The sequence below is a fragment of the Rana temporaria genome, chromosome 7 (genome assembly GCF_905171775.1).
Source record: "Rana temporaria chromosome 7, aRanTem1.1, whole genome shotgun sequence".
Classification (NCBI taxonomy): domain Eukaryota; kingdom Metazoa; phylum Chordata; class Amphibia; order Anura; family Ranidae; genus Rana; species Rana temporaria.
In genome coordinates this window covers 88,305,779-88,328,188 of record NC_053495.1, presented here as the reverse complement: position 1 = coordinate 88,328,188, position 22,410 = coordinate 88,305,779, and the positions used below count along the sequence as shown (strand labels likewise).

General features: G+C 42.5%; 1 protein-coding gene across 1 annotated transcript in view; it reads left to right on the top strand.

Moving 5' to 3' along the window:
- The window catches only part of FAM234B (family with sequence similarity 234 member B), a 167,061-nt gene that overhangs the window by 118,252 nt on the left and 26,399 nt on the right, over window positions 1–22,410 (top strand). Inside the window, exons 9-11 of the mRNA XM_040359623.1 lie at window positions 2,758–2,901; window positions 14,770–14,851; window positions 19,322–19,474. Coding sequence (XP_040215557.1) covers window positions 2,758–2,901; window positions 14,770–14,851; window positions 19,322–19,474 — 379 coding nt within the window. The remainder of the gene's footprint in view (window positions 1–2,757; window positions 2,902–14,769; window positions 14,852–19,321; window positions 19,475–22,410) is intronic.

Sequence of the window (22,410 nt, the reverse complement as noted above, 5' to 3'; positions counted from 1 at the left end):
TTTGGGGAGACAAGGTGTTGATAAGTTGTTGTAGGCCACACGGCTTGGATTGGTTCTTACTGTCCAGTAAGGCTTGATAGTGGTAGGAGTTGGGGCTGCTGTTTTGTAGGTGGTCCCAGTATGATAGCGCCCTCTTCTGTACTGCGAGAAGTAAGGGAAATCTGCCCAACTCGGACCGGCAAGCACTGTTGGAGGTGTTTCGATGGACTTGGAGGAGGTGCTTGCAAAATTCCAGATGGAATATTTCTGTTGGGCTGGGGTCCCATTTGGATTGGTCTGGGTAGGTGACAGGACCCCAAACTTCACTGCCATAAAGAAGAATTGGGGCGATGACGCTATCAAATATTCTGAGCCAGACTCTCACGGGTGGTTTTAGGTGGTACAGCCGTCTCCTGATGGCATAGTAGGCTCTGCATGCCTTGTCTTTCAGTGCCTCTATGGCTGGCTTGAAACTTCCTGATTGGGTGATGTCTAGGCCGAGGTATGTGTAGCTGTTAGTTTCATCCACAGTGCAGTTGTTTATTGTGAAGGAAGGGCTCTTTGTTTGTTTTGTATTTTTCTTTTGGAACACCATGGTTTTTGTTTTGCTGGAGTTGATTGGTAGTGCCCATGTGGCGCTGTATTTCTCCAGAATTTCCAGGCTGTCTTGTAGGCCTTTCTCTGTTGGTGACAGAAGTAGGAGGTCATCTGCGTACAATAGGAACTTCACCTCGGTGTCATGTAGAGTCAGTCCTGGTGCTGCGGAGGATTCTAGAGCTGCCACCAGTTCATTGATGTAGATGTTGAAGAGGGTTGGACTTAGGCTGCAGCCCTGTCTGACTCCTCGGGCCTGTCGGAAGTGTTCAGTTCTTTTCCCATTCACCTTTACGCTGCAGCTGTTCTCAGTGTATGAACTCTTGATGATGTCGTATGTTTTCCCTCCTATTCCACTCTCCAATAGTTTGAGGAACAGGCCTGGGTGCCACACTGAATCAAATGCCTTCTTAAAGTACATCGTTCTTGATGAGGCTGTGCAGGGTGTAGATGTGGTCTGTAATGCGATGGTTTGGCATGAACCCCGCCTGACTTCTGCTGAGGACATTGGGGCAGATTCATGTAGATCTGCGGATCTTTAGATCCGCTAGATCTACCTGGTTTGCGATCCGCCGGTGCAATTTAGCGAGGCAAGTGCATGATTCATCAAGCACTTACCTCGCAAACTGCACCGTCGGATCCTAACTCCCCCCGGCGGAATGCAAATTCCGCAGCTAGGGGGAGTGTACAATTTAAATCAGGCGCGTTCCCGCGCCGATTTAACTGCGCATGCACGGGGCGAAAAAGCCCAGTGCGCATGCTCCAAATGACGTCGCTACGACGTCATTGTTTGCGGCGGGTACGTCGTTTGCGGCCATCGGTATTCCCGATCGCGGTACGCAAACGACGTAGAAAATTTAAAAATCGCCGCGGGAACGTCGGCCATACTTAACATTAGCTACCCCTCATAGAAGCAGGGGTAGCTATCCGCCGGAAAAACCCGAACAGCACAAAGCCCATGCCGTTAATTTACGGCGTGCGGTTAAGTGGTTAAATTGTATTCTTCTCCATTCTGATGGCGGCCCTGATGATGCTACTTGAGCTTCGTAACCAGTTAAGGATCTAGGTTCTAGGACATACCTTACAAACATTTGATTACAGAGCACCTTGTGCTTTTTTGAGAAAGGTACCTTTTTAAATTACAAAAGAAATTTTTTAATGTTTTGTTCAGTAAGTTCTTTGTTGTACCATCTTTGTGTTCTTTCCTTCGTTTGCTATCATAATTCAAGTGATGGCGTTAAATACCATCTGTGAATGTGTGGACTGGATGAATCCTACTTCTCCCCAAAGAATATTGCTTACCAGTTATCTAAATACATACTGGGTTTACTTTTAAAATATTTTAAGTAATATTTGAAGTACTGTATGTAAAAATAAAATAGACAGCTGAAATACAAATTAGTGACCAATTTCACCTGGCAAATATTGTGTTACTCTGTTTAGCCACCTTTGAAATATACTCACCCCTGCCAGACAGCATAGCCAGGTCCCCACCCTCGCTTTCCTTCATTGCATTTAGAGCAACACAGCTTGGTCAAACACCTGTTCCTATCTGTGACTGGATAGTGAAGCAACAGTAGCATGAGGCTATGCCAGCACTTTCTCTATCTATCATTTATGCTCTGTATGTTAGATTGTAAAAACTGCAAAGCAGTGAAGCCTTGACAGTGCTTCCCTGTCCTCTACCAGTACTGCTTTGCAGAGGATTACATAACTAGTGAACAAATCTAGCGTATGGTGCTATTTAAAAATGCAAATTCACATATTTTTTTCTATGGTCTCCTATTCATTTATTTTTTAATGAAGAAATGCACTTGGTGTAAGTGTAAATCTACATTGTGGGCTCTGATGCCTTTCCCTCATTCCCTTTGACATCATGTCCCTGCTCCTCGTTGCAGCCTGCTCAGTGTGGCAGAGCCTCTAAAAAATCTTCATAGTTGGCCCTTCATGCATGCCTTGATCTTTATTTGTTTTATTGGACATTTTTTACCCCTCCGGACTCCAGGTTTTAAGAATGGAAATTGTTGCATGGAGAAGAGCAGGATCTGATGGCGAATGTATTTTTGAATTGGCTGTGCAATGCTAAGTAACTGCATAGCAAAGGCGACCACCTCCTTTTGAGTACAATAAAAGCCTGCTTACACTTTGAATATCTTCTGAGCATCCTTTTTGTTTATTTTACAGTTCAGATGTGGAATTTCTTCAGACAATACCAGTTTTTGGGAGCAACTGTAGTGACCTGCTTGTTACCACCAATAAGGGTCTATCTCTCCTGCGCGGGCAAGATTTGGAACCGAAATGGAGCTTCCCTCGCAAGAACATTTATAGGTTTGCATTATTGTACATTAAAGAGGAGGTCTAGCTTCCTTCAGGAAAAATACTGTAGCTGCTGGCTTTTAATATTAGGACAATTGCCTGTCCAGGGATCACCCAGCTGATTTTTCCATCGGCTCTCTGGTGCTGCCGCCACTATTGCTTGTAAGGGAAACCGTCGGTGAAGTCTTGTGGCTTCACAGCTGGTTCCCTACTGCGCATGTGCAAAACGGGGGGGGGGAGAGGAGAGGAGGGGGCGAACTTCAGGAATGTTCCTCATTGCAAATATTGTTTCGTCATTTCTCTGTTTTTTCTAAATAATAATTTCCACTTAAAGGTTCACTTTTAGTAAAAAAAAAAAAAATGTTAATGATTTTGCAGATAAACACAAATGTGCATTTAGAACTATTTTACACTGGAGCCTGCAAAGCATTGCACCCACGATCAGTGGCTGGTGAAATTTCAGGCTCCTATAGACACTGCTGACAATCCTCTGCCCAAACCTTCATATGGGCAGACAGTTACTGAGCTGGCAAGCTATATATTTTGGGCTACCAATCTATCGGGGTGGTCATCGGCACACTCGTAGTTCATTGAGAACCATAAGCCATCTGTTGCGATGGAAAATGAGACATGTAGTTCATTCATTCACAGATTCCTGTGAATGAATGACATGGCTGAGCAGTTGCAGGAAGAACCACCTCCACCCAATGTAACATGGAAGGGAGGTGCTGATCATGTTGCATGTTACACCCTAAATACTAGTGTAACATGTTCAGAAGGTGAACTTGGCCTTTTAACTAGAAGTATAAGTAGATGCCTACTCCTTTCATGAGTTAAATGCAGGTTAATTCCTTTTCCCCAGTCGTCTTCCAGGACAGCCCTTGAGAGATCCCAGCGCCTCCCATCGCCACAGGAAACACATTGCCCATTCAGTTCAAAAGGCAGTCCCTGAAGCCCATGGTCAGTTATTTGTGTTTCCTCAGTCGGAGGAGCATGTTGCTGAGGGACCAAGTGCTATACAAGGAGGACTACATCTCTCAGGGGCTGCCTGAAGGCAAAGGAGACCTGCCAGGGGGACCCGAGTCCTTTCCTGAAAATGGTTCTCTGGTAGTCCTTACCGCCTTATGGCCCAGGTACCCTCCAGTGTAATAGGAGCAGACTCGATGCCCACCCCCTTCCAGTGCCTGGTGAGGGTCAGTGGCATGATGGCGCAGGTTTTCCTGGTGTGTACAAGGCCAGTCGGGGGAGGCGGCAGGGCCATTGGTGCCTGCCATTGTGGCTGGTGCAGCTCTTCCTGACTGCGCCAAATGCTGCTGGGCCAGAGACATCATATGCATCCCTTCCGGCGGAGTAGGCATCATTGCGCGCAAAGACTTCTGGTTTTGGGTCTCTAGGGCGCAAAGAGGAAGGGGAGGGCCAGGTTGGGCCTACAAACTCCCGGCCTGCGTCCAGCATAACTAGACTAGCAGCAGGAACCAGAGAAAGGGGGGGACAATGGAGGCGAATCCCCAGGACACTCCGGAAAAGGCAGGCACCAGCCAAGCACAGGTAGGCTGCTGGGCAGACCACTTTTGTGCTTTCTGTACCATATAATGCTGGTGGTTTGTAGGGCTGGACTAGGGAACCCCTTGGTGGCGGATTCCTCACTGTCCCAGAGAGTGCAGCAGTGGGCTGAAGTGTAGCATGGGTGTATCAATGGGGGAAGGCTTGGTAGCGAACACCCCTACCCATTTCTGTAATGCAGGCTAAGGAGACATCCAGCGAGCACAAGTCAGGCCGGAAGAAGTGCCTTTATTGTGGGAATAAGCTCTCTTCAAACGCTAATAGAGCTTTGTGCAATCAATGCATTGCAAACCTTTTCAAATCGGAGACTGACTTCCCCCCTAGCTAAGTTTCTCAGCTCTTTTAAGGATGAGTTTTCCTCAATGGATATATTTTTGGATGTAAACATAGCCTCAACCAGTAGTGCAGCTGCAATTCTCTCTTCTCCAGGCCCTTCAACTTCTAGCGTAGGGGAGTCCCAAAGAGTCAGGGACTCAGATTCAGAGCAGGATGAAGACCAAGCCGTAGCTAGCAAAACTGCAAAATACAAATTGCCTTGAGGCGGTGGACAATTTGCAAGGCGCAGTATACGATACTCTGTAAATTAACGAAAAAGAAGCAAATAAAAAGAGCAATTTTCCAGACATGACAGAATGTATGAGGGCTTGGGGAAAAAGAAGGCAAAAGTCTTTTCGGTACATAACATACTCTCTGACCTTATTCGAAAAGAAGATGAGCCTTTTTCTCAAATTTTCGAAAATAAAACAAAAATCCCAAGCTAGATGCACCACTGTCTAAAGTCTCAAAGCAGCCTGATTTAGCTTTTGAGAAAATGGGGCACTTAAAGGAACCGATAGACAGAAGAACCAACTTTAGTCTTAAAAAGGGCCTGGGATGCGGCAGTGGCAAATCTAAAGCCAGCATTGGCCACAAGATGCATTGCTAGGAACCTGGAATTTTGGCTGACACAGCTGCAAGAGCTAAGGGTACCCCAGGGGAAAAACTACTAAAATCATTTCCTATGCTGTTCAAAGCAATAGGATATATAACCGCCACCTCAACGCAATATGTCAAGTTCGCAGCTTAGACTGCTTCACTCTCGGTAGCAGCCAGATGATCAGTCTGGATGAAGACTTGGGGAGGAGACATGGCTTCCAAGATGCGCTTGTGCAGTGTCCCTTTTACGGGGGACATGGTATTTGGTCCAGAGTTGGACACCGCACTGTAAAGGACAGCGGATAAAAAGAGAACCTTTCCCACAAAAAAGAGGAATTTTCAAAAGTTTTTTCGTCCTTTAAAAAGAAGCCCCAAAAAGGGATAAGAAGTTCAGACCAAAGAAGCCTTGGTCAGAACAGAAAGGTAAAGGGAAGGGAGGTATTCTCTTGAAAAAAGGAAGGGTTCCCCAGTGGGGTTTTTAGGCAGCAAAAATTATATAAACAATTACAAAGACGTACCAATTTGTTGTAAAAAAGTAAAAAAATGTATTTAATAAGTACAAAGTCGTAAAATAATGAACTCTGGTACAGTTTATGCTGAGGACACATACATATGAGAATATAGCACCAAAATTACATGAAACTGATCAACATGAATGGCTGATCTTCAGGTCAAGTTGTTCCTGACGCGTTTCGACCCCCACATATGGGTCTTCTTCAGAGGAAAGGGTATATGATGCAAACTATAACAGAGTAAATATATGGTAATAAAATACATAGTACAATTTAGGTGAAAAATAAATTTAAAGTATATAGTTATTAACTCACAGATTGTGTTTCTCAGTTCTATTTGGACCAGAGTAAGGTTATAATCCTGAGGATCCCTAGTTACTTTTCTCCATACGGGTGGTTAGCACCCCCAAAAAGGCCTCAACGATGCCCCACAAGAGTGGCCTGCAGGGACCCACAGTGTAACTGGGAAAAAATCCAAAAGTCCAGTCAGAGAGTGCGGGCCGGACAGGTGGAGGGGGAGCCCAGCAAAGCAATTGCCAGAGTGATGCCTATTAAGAAATTCAAATATAAAGTAGTTTTAATACCAAAAACTATATGTTTAAAGTATAAAGATTGATTGACTTGTTGTACAAGTAGATGGCGCTAGACATGCACATTATGCTCATTATAATGATGCATATATAAAATGGGACTGTGATATGTCATAGGAATTTTAAATTAATATAAATATGCACAGGATATTTTAAATGTTATATGATATCATGAGTTAAGATTAATAACAATATCAAAATTATATAGAATTGTGAATTCAAGAGAATTATATGTGTAACAGGGCGATAAAGATTACAATATAGGGCTAATAGTGGGTTGAGGTGCCAATATATATGATAATTATAATTAAATAGTGAAAGATATATAATTAGTATAATATAATATATATAGTTAATTAGTTGAATAAAAAAATAAATAAATAAATAAATAATAATGGTGTGTAATGGATGGGTGTGAGTAAGCATGTGCTAAAATAATAAAATTCATGTGAGAATAGTTGTATATAATGTGATAAAATAGTAGTAAGAATATTGGGATTAGTGCCAATGGGGTGAATAGTGTTAAAAAAACACAATGTAAAGGATAGTAAAAAATACCTTTATTAAATGTTTAGAATGTGAGTATGGAAACGATCTCCAGAGAGAGCAAGAAAAAGCGTATCTGGAGGGGAAATATATTATTGATTAGATTTAGTAGGCATAGGAAGGATAACTTTGTGCAGGATTTGAAAATGCAGCCTTACCCTATGTGTGGTGTGTCCAGCATAGTATGAAGATAGGATCACAGGCAGGTGTCAGGTATACACCCAGTCTATTTAAATATGTGCATGTCAGGTGTCAAGGATTTGGCAATCACTAATTGGCAAATGAATGCTCTGCTTGGGACATCCCCTCCCACATCTAGAAGTCCGCCCCCCCTATCCCAGCTGGAGCAAGGAATTAAGGTCAGATGACCCTCCCAGCTGTGGGTTCCTCAGCGTCAGTGAGGAAGAAAAAAAAAAAAAAAAAAAAACAACCCAGCCCTCTGCTGCGGTCGCGAGTGCCGCGGCAGCGTCACAAACGCGCGCAATGCGCATGCACGCGCGGGACGCCCACGGCGCCAGGGAACGTCACTGACGCCGTCAGTGGGGAGGAAACACCTCCACAGTGGTGAGAATGTCGCCATCTTGTGGAGAGTAAAGAGAACACAGAGCCCTGAGTCTCCCCCTCCCCACTGAGAGGCCATAGAGAGAGCATGATAAAGAGGTACCTAGCGGGGAAGCGCCACCCAGCAGAGCTGTAACAAGGTCCTACAGGATAAAAGGATTAAACAAAAGATAAATAATAAAAATTGGTATATATAAAGGTGGAATATTAGTAATGCTAGAAATGGACATGTATATGCCCATTAGAGCAAAAAGTGTATATATATAATTGTTTATAACCAAGCAAACAATTGATAACAATAAATACCAAAAGGTATATATGGAACCCATGTTGGATATATGGTTATAGAGATTTCATGAGTATTAGGCAGTGCAGCAGTGGGTAGATACGCAATATGCTTAAATATTTTGTTACGGGCATTTGTCAAACCCGCATGAACAAAAACAAGCAAATGCTAAGTACAGCCGCACAATGCCAATGCTCATATATTATACTTTCCTATGTCCATAGGGGGGATAGAATAGGTGTTTAGCCACCGGAAAATTATGTAAATGAAGGACGGACACAAAGGGGGTAGGGAAAGTGCTGCTCACCCCTGTAAAGGTAATGAAAAAAGGAAGGGTTCCCCAGTGGGGTTTTTAGGCAGCAAAAATTATATAAACAATTACAAAGACGTACCAATTTGTTGTAAAAAAGTAAAAAAATGTATTTAATAAGTACAAAGTCGTAAAATAATGAACTCTGGTACAGTTTATGCTGAGGACACATACATATGAGAATATAGCACCAAAATTACATGACACTGATCAACATGAATGGTATTCTCTTTACCCATCCCAGTCAGAACCCAAAACCGCAGTGATGTCAGGCTTCCAGTGGGAGGAAGGCTGAATTGGGTTTTCCCACAATGGGAGAAGGTAAACTCGAACAAGTTCATATTGAACATCATAAGGAGGGATTATGCCCTGGAGTTTCACAGAGATCCACCCTCCAAGTTTCTTTTTTACAAAACTACCAAAATATACAGAGAAAGCCGGGGCCTTACGTTTACTGATCGGGGAAATGGTGGATCAAGAAGTATTGGTACCAGTCCCAGTTCGGGAACAGGGGGCAGGGTTTTTACTCGCACGTGTTTGTGATAAAGAAACCATCTGGAAAATTCAGACTAATTATGAATCTCTGGCTCCTGAACTTATCCATCCGATACAAAAAGTTTTGCATGGAGTCCATTTATTCAATAAAAATCTTCTGTAGAATGAAGTCTATATTCTGATAAGGAAAGAATGTCAAAAATTCCTTAGTCTCGCAAATCAAATTGGAGACCAGATTTATCACTTCCAGTGCAGAGCACTTCCCTTCTGGCTGTAATCGTCCACGAGAACTTTAACCAAAGTGTTGGCTGAAGCACTAGTCCCCTTAAGACTCCAGTCCATTTCAATCATTCTATGTCTGGACGATCTACTCCTTATGGCTCACTCAGAGGAGGAGCTTCGTCAGGACTTAGACCTACAACGTCTGGGGTGGATTATAAATCCAGAAAAACCAAACCCAGCCCAAACAATTCTTTTTGGGTTACAACATCCAATCCATAGAACAGAAGATGGTGCTTCCAGAAGAGAAGATTGCCAGGCTGCATCAGAGGATGTCTTGCCTGCAATCCCAGTCCAGTAACTAGCATACGCAACAGCGTGGGCAAATAAGTACATACCACCCGCGGTTAGCACGTGCAGATGTCCATGGAAATGACCGGTATCAGGCATACCGTGTCTCGATTGTCGCAGAATGTTCCCGGCAGCAGGCTGGAAAAAAACAAAAATCAAAAAAGGGGGACAAAAAAAACAAAAAAAGGGGAGACAAACAGCAGCAAAAACAAAGCACACTTTTGCTGCAAGAACAGATCCTCGCAGGACAAATGGGGAACTGGGGGGGCCCCAACGTTTCGACTCAAAACAGTGATCGAAGGAACTTGCATCCGTACTCCTCACATCAGGACGCTATTAAACAGCCTTGTCAGAGTTCCGTCTATCCGCCTTTACAGGAACATAAAACAAGAAGACATTTAGATTTAAAACCCCCCGAAGTTTTTAACCACAAACAGGAAAAACTCTTGACTGGCGCAGAAAATCAGATGAAGCTCAATGAACAGGAGGGGGTGCCCCTCAAGGAATGCTCCATTCTGTCCAGCCAGGCGGATGCTGTAGCAGGGTTTTCAAAAAAGTGGGTTTCATTATTAGCAACAACACGCAGCTTAGCAGGATAGAGCATAGCGTAGACCACCTCATATTTTCTGAGGCGCTTTTTCACATCAGTAAACTGAGCCCGCCGGCGCTGCACCTCCGCAGAAAAGTCCGGGTAAAAGGATATCCTGACATTATCAATCTTCATGAGGTCTCCCTTGGTTCTAGCACATTGTAAAATTGCATCTCTGTCCTTGAAATTCAGGAGTTTAAAAAGGAATGGGTGCGGGGGTGCACCAGGCCTAGGAGGCCTAGCTGGGACTCTATGAGCCCTTTCCACTGAAAACATTTTCGAGAAGGACTGCTCCCCAAACGTATCGGTCAGCCAATTTTCTATAAAAGCCACTGGGTTCTTCCCTTCTGCTTTTTCTGGGATCCCCACTGCCCTTATTATTCCTTCTTAGTCTATTTTCCATGTCCTCCAAACGGGCAGTGTGGCCAGAGGAGTGAGACTGTAAATGGTGCACTTCCCTGAGCAATGGCGCCACATCATCCTCCACATTGCTCATCCTACCTTCCAAGTCAGCGGTGCGGTCGCGGAGCTTTTGCATGTCATGCCTAAGCAGATTGACCTCTATTTTAACCCCTTTAATTTCGGTAGTCAGGGCAGTAATGGCCACTTTGCACGAGGTGACTGCCGACAGTACATCCCTCAGAGTGGGTTCCGCCATAGGCGCCGAGGGGCCAGGCTCCTCAGTAGCTGCAGGGAGGGGGGCCTGTGTACTCACTGCGTCGCACACGGCAGCGTCCGGGGCTTCATCCGACCAGACCAGCCCTGAGGCTTCCACCTCCTCGTGTTCCGCTCGGTCCGAGAGCAGGAGATCTGACCGAGGCGGTATGTCCTTAGCCCCTGGCTTGGTGAAGAGCTGTATAGCTGCCTCTTTCGCCGAGCGCGTGGAGCGGGCGCCATCTTGTCCAGCATGGTCCGCCGCTGACAAAAAGTCTTTCCCCCTTCGGGACATGTTTGCGTGCTGTCACCGATCCTCTGCAGGTTAACGGGCCTGTCTGGGTCCCGGGTAGCCGGGGAGTAGAGTTTGCGGTGGTGTAAAGTAGGTGGATCAGGATATAAAACAGGATACCCGGCGGAGCTAGAGCTCAGAGCGTCCTACTCCATCGACTGCAAGCCACGCCCCCCCCGTCTTGCCTGCAATCCAGTCGCAGTTGCAAAGTAAGGGAAGTGATATGAGCCCTGGGCCTTATGACTGTGTCAATACCGGCTGTACAATTGGTTCACTTCCACCAAAGGAGCTTACAGGAGTTCCTGTAGGAAGAGTCGAGGGACAAGGATCTAGAGGAGGAAATGGCGATTCCCGCCAGAGTAAAGTGATCTCTATGGTGATGGAGAAACAGGGAGAACCTACACAAAGGGGTACACTGGATACTGCCCATCTCATCCATACTGACCACGGATGCCAGCAGTTTGGGATGGGGAGCCCATCTCGAGAGCTTCTGGGCCCAGGGCAAGTAGATCCCAGAAGAAAGAGGGTTCTCAGCCATCAGCTCTTTCCAATTGGAGATCTCCAGGGGATTACTAGCTTTTCAGGAACAGATCCAGGGTCATCACCTCCAGGTCCGTTCCGACAATACAACTGCAGTAGCGTAGATCGACAAACAAGGGGGTACCAGGAGTCCTTGATCGATGTTGGCAGCAAAGACCATCTTTCAGTGGGCAGAGAACAATCTCACATCTATGTCTGTGGTGCATCTGATGGGAGAGCAGAACAATACTGCAGATTTTGAGTCCACAACAAGTCTCGAATTGAGAATGGTCTCTACATTCAGAGGTATTCGACATAGTGGCATACTGGGGAAACCAGAAGTGGATCTGTTCGCGATCAGGAAAAATGCGAAAGTCCCAATTTTGTTTTCGCTATACCCAGGAGATCAACCCCTAGCTCTGCAGAACTTCTTTTGGAAGAGATGCAATTAATCTTGGTAGCACCATTCTCGCCCAAGAGACTGTGGTTTACAACACTTCTCAAATTGGCAGACCAGCCCTCTCTGAGGTTACCCCTCAGGCAAGATCTTCTCTCGCAGGGACCTCTGATGTATTCACAACCCACCACACTAAAGCTGTCAGCGCGGGAGCAAAGGACTATGCTTCAGAGTCTAAAACCGATCACTGGGGCCATCTATGGCAAAATCTGTAAGAAGTTTAGACCGTAGAGGGGATGACTGCAGGAGCACAACAAACATCCTAGAGTTTCTTCAGGAAGGGATAGATCGAGGCTTGTTGCCAAGTACAATTTAAAGTACAGGTCGCTGCCTTAAAGGAGTTGTAAAGGAAATTTTTTTTTGCTGAAATGACTGTTTACAGGGTATAGAGACATAGGGCCAGATCCACATATCGAGTACGCCGGCGTATCTACTGATACGCCGGCTTACTTTCAAATTACCCGCGTCGTATCTTTAGTTTGAATCCTCAAACCAAGATACGACGGCTTCTGGGTTCGATCCGACAGGCGTACGGCTTCGTACGCCTTCGGATCGTAGGTGCAATACTTTTGGCGCCCGCTGGGTGGAGTTTGCGTCGTTTTCCGCGTTGGGTATGCAAATTGGCTTTTTCCGATGATCCACGAATGTACGTGCGACCGTCGCATTCTCTTGCGTCGTCTCTAGTCGGCTTTTTCCGGCGTATAGTTAAAGCTGCTTTTTTGCGGCGTATAGATAGACTTGCCATGTTAAGTATGGCCGTCGTTCCCGCGTCGAAATTTGATTTTTTTTTGCGTAAGTCGTTCGTGAATCGGGATGGACGGAAGTCACGTCTAAGTTCCAAAAATTACGTTGTTGCGACGTCATTTCGCGCAAAGCACGGCGGTAAATTTCGAAACAGAGCATGCGCAGTTCAATCGGCGCGGGGACGCGCTTCATTTAAATGAATCACGCCCCCTAATCGCCGATTTGAATTCCGCCGCCAGAAATACACTACGCCACCGTAACTTACGGTGCAAAATCTTCCTGGATTCGATTTAAAGCCAGGTAAGATACGGCAGCGTAGCGTATCTCTGATACGCTGCGCCTATCCATTTCTATATGGATCTGGCCCATAATCGTTAACTGATTCCTTTTAAAAATGATTAAAAATAGATAAAAATCAATCATATAATGTGCCTGCAGTTTCAGTTTCGCTTTTCATCTAGTTTCATGCTTGTGTGAAGGACAGACACAGAGCCAATACAGGGCAGTGTTTGTTTTTAAAATGAAACTGATTGTTTCTGAGGGGTTTTAGACGCACAGTAATCACACCTTCTTGATTAGAGACCACAGAGAGAAGCTCCCAGTACTTTTTTCATAAGGAAACAGACAACCAGGAAGTGTGCAGAACAGAGAAGGATTACAGCAAAAACAAACAATGAGGACATGAAACCAGGACTGCATTAGGGTAAAGGAAGCTGTTTAGCGATTTTTTTTTTTCCTTTAGTGACCCTTTAAGTGTGTATCTAGAAAACCGCTTACAGGATGATCTCGAGGTTCTGCAAAGAAATTTCAAAGCACAGAATAGTCCAGGCTCACAAGACCACAACCTGGAACCTATCAGTTGTCCTCAGGGCCTTTCTAGGGGCACCCTTTGAACCAATCTCCGATGCCTCTTTAAATTACTCACTCTTAAGACGGTGCTCCTAGTCGGAATAACCTCAGCTCGCAGAGTGAGTGAAATGCAATCTCTTTCCATTAGAGAGCCCTTCCTCCCAGATCCTGGACGATGGAGTCACCCTAAGGATGGATCCGGGGTTCGTGCCGAAAGTGGCGTCCAAGTTTCACAAATCCCAAGACATTATTCTACCTACTTTTTTTCCAAAATGCCTCAAATTTTACTTGCTGGATGTTTAGAAGGTGCATTCTAAGTTATCTAGAAGTGACTAAGGCTTTTAGGTTAGCAGATTCACTTTGTCTTGCTTTCCAGTAAACGTAAGGGTCGAAAGACCTCTAAAATCACTTTAGCTGGATGTATCAAGTTGGCTATCACACAGGGGTATAGAGTGCTAGATTAGGAACCTCCTAAGGGTATTAAGGCACACTCCATGAGCGGCATTCAGGGTGGAAAAGGCTAGTGCCACCCCGGATTAGATGTGCAAAGCAGCTACATGGTCAAGCTTTACCACCTTTACAAGACACTACCGAGTAGATCCACTATCTAGTCCAGACCAGGCTTTTAGGAGGAAAGTTCTCCAAGCTGTGCCCCTCCCCCAATATGGTGAGTAATTGAGGATCCTCTCAAGGGCTGTCCTGGTAGATGACTGGGGAAAACCGGAGTTAGACTTACCGGTAACTCTATTTCCAGTAGCCTTCCAGGACAGCACGATCCCACCCTTGAATGTAATTTGTGAATTGATGATATTACCTGTTCCATCCTTCGGTTCTTGGTGATAAATGTCCATGGGTTTGAGGAACCGCCTTTTGAACTGAATGGGCAATGTGTTTCCTGTTGCGATGGGAGGACCTCCATCTCTCAAGGCCTGGAAGACTCCTGGAAATGGAGTTATCGGCAAGTTTAACTCTGGTTTTTGTGTGACGCCCTGCATTGTTTTGGGTTTTGATGATGCAGAATTTGGATTAACCCTTTCACTACCAGATTGTTTGCCTACATTGGGATTAAGCTCTGGGAGCAGAGTGAAACTTGTTTGGGGTGTGGCTTGGCTGGAGCCCAGGCTGAGGCTGTCATTTCACATATCCATAGGGTTGCAGTGATGTGCAGCCTATAAGATCTTTATCGTCTCTTGCATCAATAGAGCTGAGATGGGCTCTGTCCTTGCCAGCACTCCTACCGGTGTACTACAGGAGAAGAGAGTAAGCTGCAATATAATACATGTTTGCCTTGGGTTTAATACTGCTTTAACATATGTGTTTATTTTTTTTATTTTTAATAATACCATTTCTGCTACACAGGGCAACAGCATTTGCAGATTTCCATTTTATTAGTTTTGCCAGTTATGTATTTTTTTTTTTTTCCTACAGTATTCCTCAGCCCGGTTATTTTAACACTGATGGGAATCTGGATTTCTTTTTACAAATTCAGAGTAGCAATGATATGAAAAAGGTATGTGTTTTTATATACTGGACAAAATGAACTACTTTGTGTTTTTACAGTTTTTTTGGATGGTCAGAATACATAAAATATTAAGGCTTGTAGGGACTTAAGGCAACCAAACCAAATGAACAAAAACTGCATTTTCCCCTGATCTTTTATCTGAAATGCTCTGGGTGCTCCTAATCCTAGAAGAATTCAGTATGCAATTCTATATTGCATACACATTTCTCAGTGCAATGTATATGCCTTTCTGATCCATATACAGCTGTGCATGTTGCAAAGAGGGCATTTTGTTATTACACATTGTTCTTTTTTTTTTTTTTTTTTTTTTGTGATAACTTTATTACCCAACTAATTTTTGCTCTTTATGTACTTAGAAAAATAATTTACCCTCAGTCAGAAAATTTGGTCGAAGTCCAATGTCCTCTTCATAAATGTGAATAAATTCATCCAGATTCTGCTTGCTCTAAGACACAAAGCCAACATCTAGGACTAAACCTACTTGTAGCAGATGCCTTTTCTACTTTAAATGTTCTCCACTCTACATTTATTGATTAGAGTGGAATAAAAGTAATTTATTCTACAATCGGATACTATAACGCACATGTATCTTGGTGTTTTTTGTTTTTTATAAATTGTGTTCTTGAAGTTTTCTTTTTAAACTGTCCCCTGGCTGGTACTACTGCATTGCTATTTTGTGTGTGACCTTTATGTTGATGGAACCTATAGAATCCTGGTAGGAGTCTCCTCTTCGTGGAACTTTAGCTCTGTATATCCCTCTCTTGCTGCCCATGTGTGCGGCGCTCTAAACGGTTATAGTCTAAGGGTGAGGGGTGAGTGCATAGCTTCTGATGGCACAGGGTGCATACATAGAAAGGCAATGTAACAGTGAGGTCAAGGGACAGTTTAAAAGAGAAGCCCAGAGGATGTCATTTATCAAAATATAAAATGTCAAATACATGCAAGTTATAATATTAGTATCTGATTAAGGAATAAAAATGGATCTTAATACTTTGATCAATATATATAATCTCCTGGCTATAGTTAAACTGTCTGCAGTTAAGATGACAATTCCGTGAAAACGAATCAACACTATTAATTTCAATTCTGCTACTACCCTTACTCCTTTCAAATTCCATTGGACCAGTTCATCTGGATTTGTGAAAGGCTCATGAGCAGGAAAACTGTTGACTTACAGACCTCACACTATATTGTTATTAGTGATGAGCCGAAGGTTCAGTTGGAGAGACATTTGCCAAACTGTTAAAAAAAAAAAAAAAAAAGTTTGGAATTGTTTCCCAAACCCCTCCAGATACCATGCTTGGGGTACATCCTCAGCCTGCAGGTGAAGTGGTGCAGCTGTACAATGTACTAAAGCAAAAGGGACACTTTCAAAGAAAAATAACGCAATTTAAATTGCCAGTAAATGAGGCTATCCCTCAGCGTCTTTACCAGACCATTATGCAAAAGTCTGGTATGATTGTAGGGGCTAACCCAGACAAAATAACATGCACAAAAAAAAAAAAGGAAAAAAGTGTAGGCCCCCCACCCACAATTGTACATATACCAGACCCTTATTCTACACAGACCAGACCCATTTGCAGCTTGGCTGGCAATAAAGGGGTGGGGGGGGAGTGAGCGTGCACTGTACTCCTCCCCATCCTGAACTGTACTAGACCACATGCTCTTGAAATGAGGAGGGTGCCTTGTTGGGGGCCTTGGTGATTCCTACCACTGCACCGAAAGCACACTCTTACATTTGCCACCGCTGCACCCAACATGTACTCTTGGGCCAATGCACACTCTTGGACTCCATTCAGCTGCACCTGATGGCTGACACACAGTTTTATTCACCACTGCTGCACCTGTCATGCATCACTGCATCCAACGCACACTCAGGGACTCCATTTCACTGCACCTGACACACACTCATGCACTGGCTGCCATTGCACCTGAAGCACACTTATGTACAGTGCCTTGCGAAAGTATTCGGCCCCCTTGAACTTTGCGACCTTTTGCCACAATTCAGGCTTCAAACATAAAGATATAAAACTTTAATTTTTTTTGAAGAATCAACAAGTGGGACACAATCATGAAGTGGAACGAAATTTATTGGATATTTCAAACTTTAAAAAAATAAAAAACTGAAAAATTGGGCGTGCAAAATTATTCAGCCCTCTTAAGTTAATACTTTGTAGCGCCACCTTTTGCTGCGATTACAGCTGTAAGTCGCTTGGGGTATGTCTCTATCAGTTTTGCACATCGTGAGACTGAAATTTTTGCCCACTCCTCCTTGCAAAACAGCTTGAGCTCAGTGAGGTTGGATGGAGAGCGTTTGTGAACAGCAGTTTTCAGTTCTTTCCGCAGATTCTCGATTGGATTCAGGTCTGTACTTTGACTTGGCCATTCTAACACCTGGATATGTTTATTTGTGAACCATTCCATTGTAGATTTTGCTTTATGTTTTGGATCATTGTCTTGTTGGAAGACAATTCTCCGTCCCAGTCTCAGGTCTTTTGCAGACTCCAGGTTTTCTTCCAGAATGGTCCTGTATTTGGCTCCATACATCTTCCCATCAATTTTAACCATCTTCCCTGTCCCTGCTGAAGAAAAGCAGGCCCAAACCATGATGCTGCCACCACCATGTTTGACAGTGGGGATGGTGTGTTCAGGGTGATGGGCTGTGTTGCTTTTAACATAACGTTTTGCATTGTTGCCAAAAAGTTCAAATTTTGGTTTCATCTGACCAGAGCACCTTCTTCCACATGTTTGGTGTGTCTCCCAGGTGGCTTGTGGCAAACTTTAATCAACACTTTTTATGGATATCTTTTAAGAAATGTCTTTCTTCTTGCCACTCTTCCATAAAGGCCAGATTTGTGCAGTATACAACTGATTGTTGTCCTATGGACAGAGTCTCCCACCTCAGCTGTAGATCTCTGCAGTTCATCCAGAGTGATCGTGGGCCTCTTGGCTGTATCTCTGATCAGTCTTCTCCTCGTATGAGCTGAAAGTTTAGAGGGACGGCCAGGTCTTCGTAGATTTGCAGTGGTCCGATACTCCTTCCATTTCAATATTATCGCTTGCACAGTGCTCCTTGGGATGTTTAAAGCTTGGGAAATCTTTTTGTATCCTAATCCGGCTTTAACCACTTAAGACCCGGACCAAAATGCAGCTAAAGGACCTTGCCCCTTTTTGCGATTTAGCACTGCGTCACTTTAACTGACAATTGCGCGGTCGTGCGACGTGGCTCCCAAACAAAATTGGCATCCTTTTTTATTCCCACAAATAGAGCTTTCTTTTGGGGGTACTTGATCACCTCTGCAGTTTTTATTTTTTGCGCTATAAACAAAAATAGAGCGACAATTTAAAAAAAATGCAATATTTTTTACTTTTTGCTATAATAAATATCCCCCAAAAATATATAAAAATTTTTTTTTTTTTTACTACTAATGGCGGCAAACAGCGATTTTTTTTTTTTTTTTCTTGACTGCGACATTATGGCGGACACTTCAGACAATTTTGACACGTTTTTGGGACCATTGTCATTTTCACAGCAAAAAATGCATTTAAAATGCGACCCCATGGCTGGGCTTAAAGGACAACGTACATATACGTTGATGTGCCCAGCCGTGCCATTCTGCCGACGTATATCGGCGTGAAGGGGTCCTTAAGTGGTTTAAACTTCTCCACAACAGTATCTTGGACCTGCCTGGTGTGTTCCTTGTTCTTCATGATGCTCTCTGCGCTTTAAACGGACCTCTGAGACTACCACAGTGTAGGTGCATTTATACGGAGACTTGATTACACACAGGTGGATTTTATTTATCATCATTAGTCATTTAGTTCAACATTGGATCATTCAGAGATCCTCACTGAACTTCTGGAGAGAGTTTGCTGCACTGAAAGTAAAGAGGCTAATTTTGCACGCCCAATTTTTCAGTTTTTTTTTTTTTTTAAAAAGTTTGAAATATCCAATAAATTTCGTTCCACTTCATGATTGTGTCCCACTTGTTGATTCTTCCAAAAAAATTACAGTTTTATATCTTTATGTTTGAAGCCGGAAATGTGGCAAACCGTTGCAAAGTTCAAGGGGGCCGAATACTTTCGCAAGGCACTGTACTTGGCCTGTTCAATGAACGGGACACACTTTACTAGTAGAATAATGAAAAATATTTGGTCTTGTTTAAATGGCAAATTTGATGAAAAGACTTATTGTATCATACTGACTAATGTTTCGAGTCCTGTTTTCGCAATATTTAGGCCTCTTGGGCATGGTTGTGCATTGGCAATCAAAGAACAGCTATAGGTACTGTAAACAAGAAATTTGAGTGCTGCTATGCCAAGAGCTATTAAAAAACATTAGCTATGTGCAGTAGTCGAAGAGGAACAAAAAAAAAAATACTATACCATTTTTCTTTTCTTGATTTTTTTTTTTTTTTTTTTTTTGCTGAAGTGCTATGTTAATATAATGTCTTCCAGGTTGCTGTAATTGATGGATCCACAAGTGCATTACTTTGGGAATGGGAGATTCCATGGCATGAAAGGGATGTAAAAGCTTTGTCACTTCTAACTGCAGATGGGAAATCTGTGTTCCTTTTCTGGGGAGAGGGACAGTCTACAGAAAACAACTCGGTAAGATTTTGAGCTGCTGTAAGAGCTTAGTGTTTTGATTTAATTAATGTATCTTTAGGCTGAACAAATATATGGGTCAATTTTCAACCTAGGTAACTATGTACTTTGGGCCCCAGGTGTTTTAATGTCAGGCCCCCTACCCAGGCATTGCTGCAATATTTGGCCGAAATAACCCCAAAAGCAACAGGTGGAAGGCTTGAACAATTTTCTTAAATGGTAGAATGTACCTGTCTACAGCCCCAGTGCATTTAATTTTTGTATCTACTGTATGTATCACAACAATAATAATAAACAAATCACACTAGTCGATAATGCTCCATTTACATTTTAAGTACAAAGCATGGTAAAGTTCTTTGTAAAGAAAATGGTTATTTTTTTTTAAATGCAATCCTATTTTTTTTATGAAAACAAAAAATAAAATGATCACGAATTAATAAGTAAAAACACATTAAAAAGGAAACAGACAAGAGGAGGAAGGAGTTAATTATAGATGATTACAGTTAAATAAAACGCAATAAGATAAAATATTTTTTCAATTGTGAGATTGCTTTAACTGAATATTAAAGAGGTGTCCTTTTTATACGCAGATAAAAGGCCTAGTCTAAAATCACTATAACAAATATTGTTGTAAAAAGGGGGGAACTAATGCGCAAAACCAAACTAACCAAGGGCACTAAAAACTGATTGATAAAATACTCAGATAAAATATTAATAAGTTAAAATACTAATAAAAGCAGCAGCCACTACTAAAAGGTGCTCACACACCGAAGATCATATGAAAAGAAGGGGGTGTAGTGGCGCTTACCAATAGGAAATATCTAAATAGTCAATATATAGCAAATACACATAATATGTAAACGCACAGCAGCAGCTTGAGCAGTGTATCCAATTAAAACATGTTCCACTCCTATTTCCTTCTATCCCACCATACATCAACAACCATGATGTGAGGGATGGATAATGTGAAGATAATGGGATCCAAAATAAATGACTAAAAAATTAAATTTAGTCATCAAAAATATCCAAATAAAAAATGTGAAAAAATGAATTTCAATAATATGTGATAAAATCCGGTGCAAAAAATAAATAATTAATAAATAGTGGAAAGGTATAATCCAAAAAATAAATACTTAATAAGAAACACCTTAGAATATATTAGAAAAAAGTCTATATGTGCACTAAATTGTGCTAATAAATAAATAGTGTTCAAAAAATATATCCGTGCTTCAATAAAATCTCCAAAGTGCATGGTGCTCTAGAACATATAGTCCAAATAATCGAGTGCTTGATTGAATATTTCCCCAAAGGTGCAAATAGTGCTTGAACAAAGATGATGCTGCAATCCACCGCACGATCATTCAGTGTAGTTGTGCAGATCAGGCCTTATTAAAAGGAAATTCTAGCCTCTCACCTCAAATAAGGCTAAGTAAAGCCTATAATGTCAATGAAGCCCAGCAGGTTCAACTGTGGATATGTATCTCCAGGTCAGCTCTGCTTACTCCAGTCATCCGACCACAGATTCTCCAGAACGTCATCTCTGCTCGCGGCCGAGAGCGGAGAACTGCTGCTATTTTTAACTGATTACTGTCATCATCTGCATGCTGATTACAGCGAATTTAAATGTGAGTGCTATATTATTTTTTATTAAAACGCATATTGCCTACTACACTATGGGGATTCTATTGTGCTTCTGTTGAGTGCCAGTTTGAGAGCGTTCTGGAGAATCTGTGGTCGGATGACTGGAGTAAGCTGAGCTGACCTGGAGATACATATCCACAGTTGAACCTGCTGGGCTTCATTGACATCATTATAGGCTTTACTTGGCCTTATTTGAGGTGAGAGGCTAGAATTTCCTTTTAATAAGGCTTGATCTGCACAACTACACTGAATGATCGTGCGGTGGATTGCAGCATCATCTTTGTTAAAGCACTATTTGCACCTTTGGGGAAATATTCAATCAAGCACTCGATTATTTGGACTATATGTTCTATAGCACCGTGCACTTTGGAGATTTTATTGAAGCACTGATATATTTTTTGAACACCAATTGTTTGAACACTATTTATTAGCACAATTTAGTGCACATATAGACTTTTTTCTAATATATTCTAAGGTGTTTCTTATTAAGTATTTATTTTTTGGATTATACCTTTCCACTATTTATGAATTATTTATTTTTTGCACCAGATTTTATCACGTATTATTGAAATTAATTTTTTCACATTATTTATTTGGATATTTTTGATGACTAAATTTAATTTTTTAGTCATATTTATTTTGGATCCCATTATCTTCACATTATCCATCCCTCACATCATGGTTGTTGATGTATGGTGGGAAAGAAGGAAATAGGAGTGGAACACCTTTTAATTGGATACACTGGTCAAGCTTTATACGTTGCTGTGCGTTTACATATTATGTGTATTTGCTATATATTGACTACTAGCTGAATACCCGGCGTTGCCCGGTCTTCCTATCTTAACCTTTTGGGGAGGAAAATCATAGTAATATAAATATACCCATCTTTTATATAAGGATGTAGGTAAGGGTTAATTTAACTGTCATAAATTTTTATTTGGCATATAAGTAATATGTGTACCAGGTATTATTGAAATATCTCCAGGCGTACAGAAGTTATGTGGGAACATACATTTCCCATTGATTTGCATGGGACTTTAAACAAAAACCCAGACCCTCACAAATGGGGGTAGTTAAGGGATAAATTAACTATCCTATAGTTTAAGTGGACATATAAGTAACATGTGACCAAGTGTTATCGAAATATCTACAGCCGTTTGGAAGTTACGAAGTAACATGTATTTCCCATAGAGTTGAATGGGACTTTAAAGGAAAACCCCGACCATGGCAAATGGGGGTGGGTAAGGGTTAAACCACCTATCCTATGTTTGTTGCTGACATATAAGTAACATGTGTGC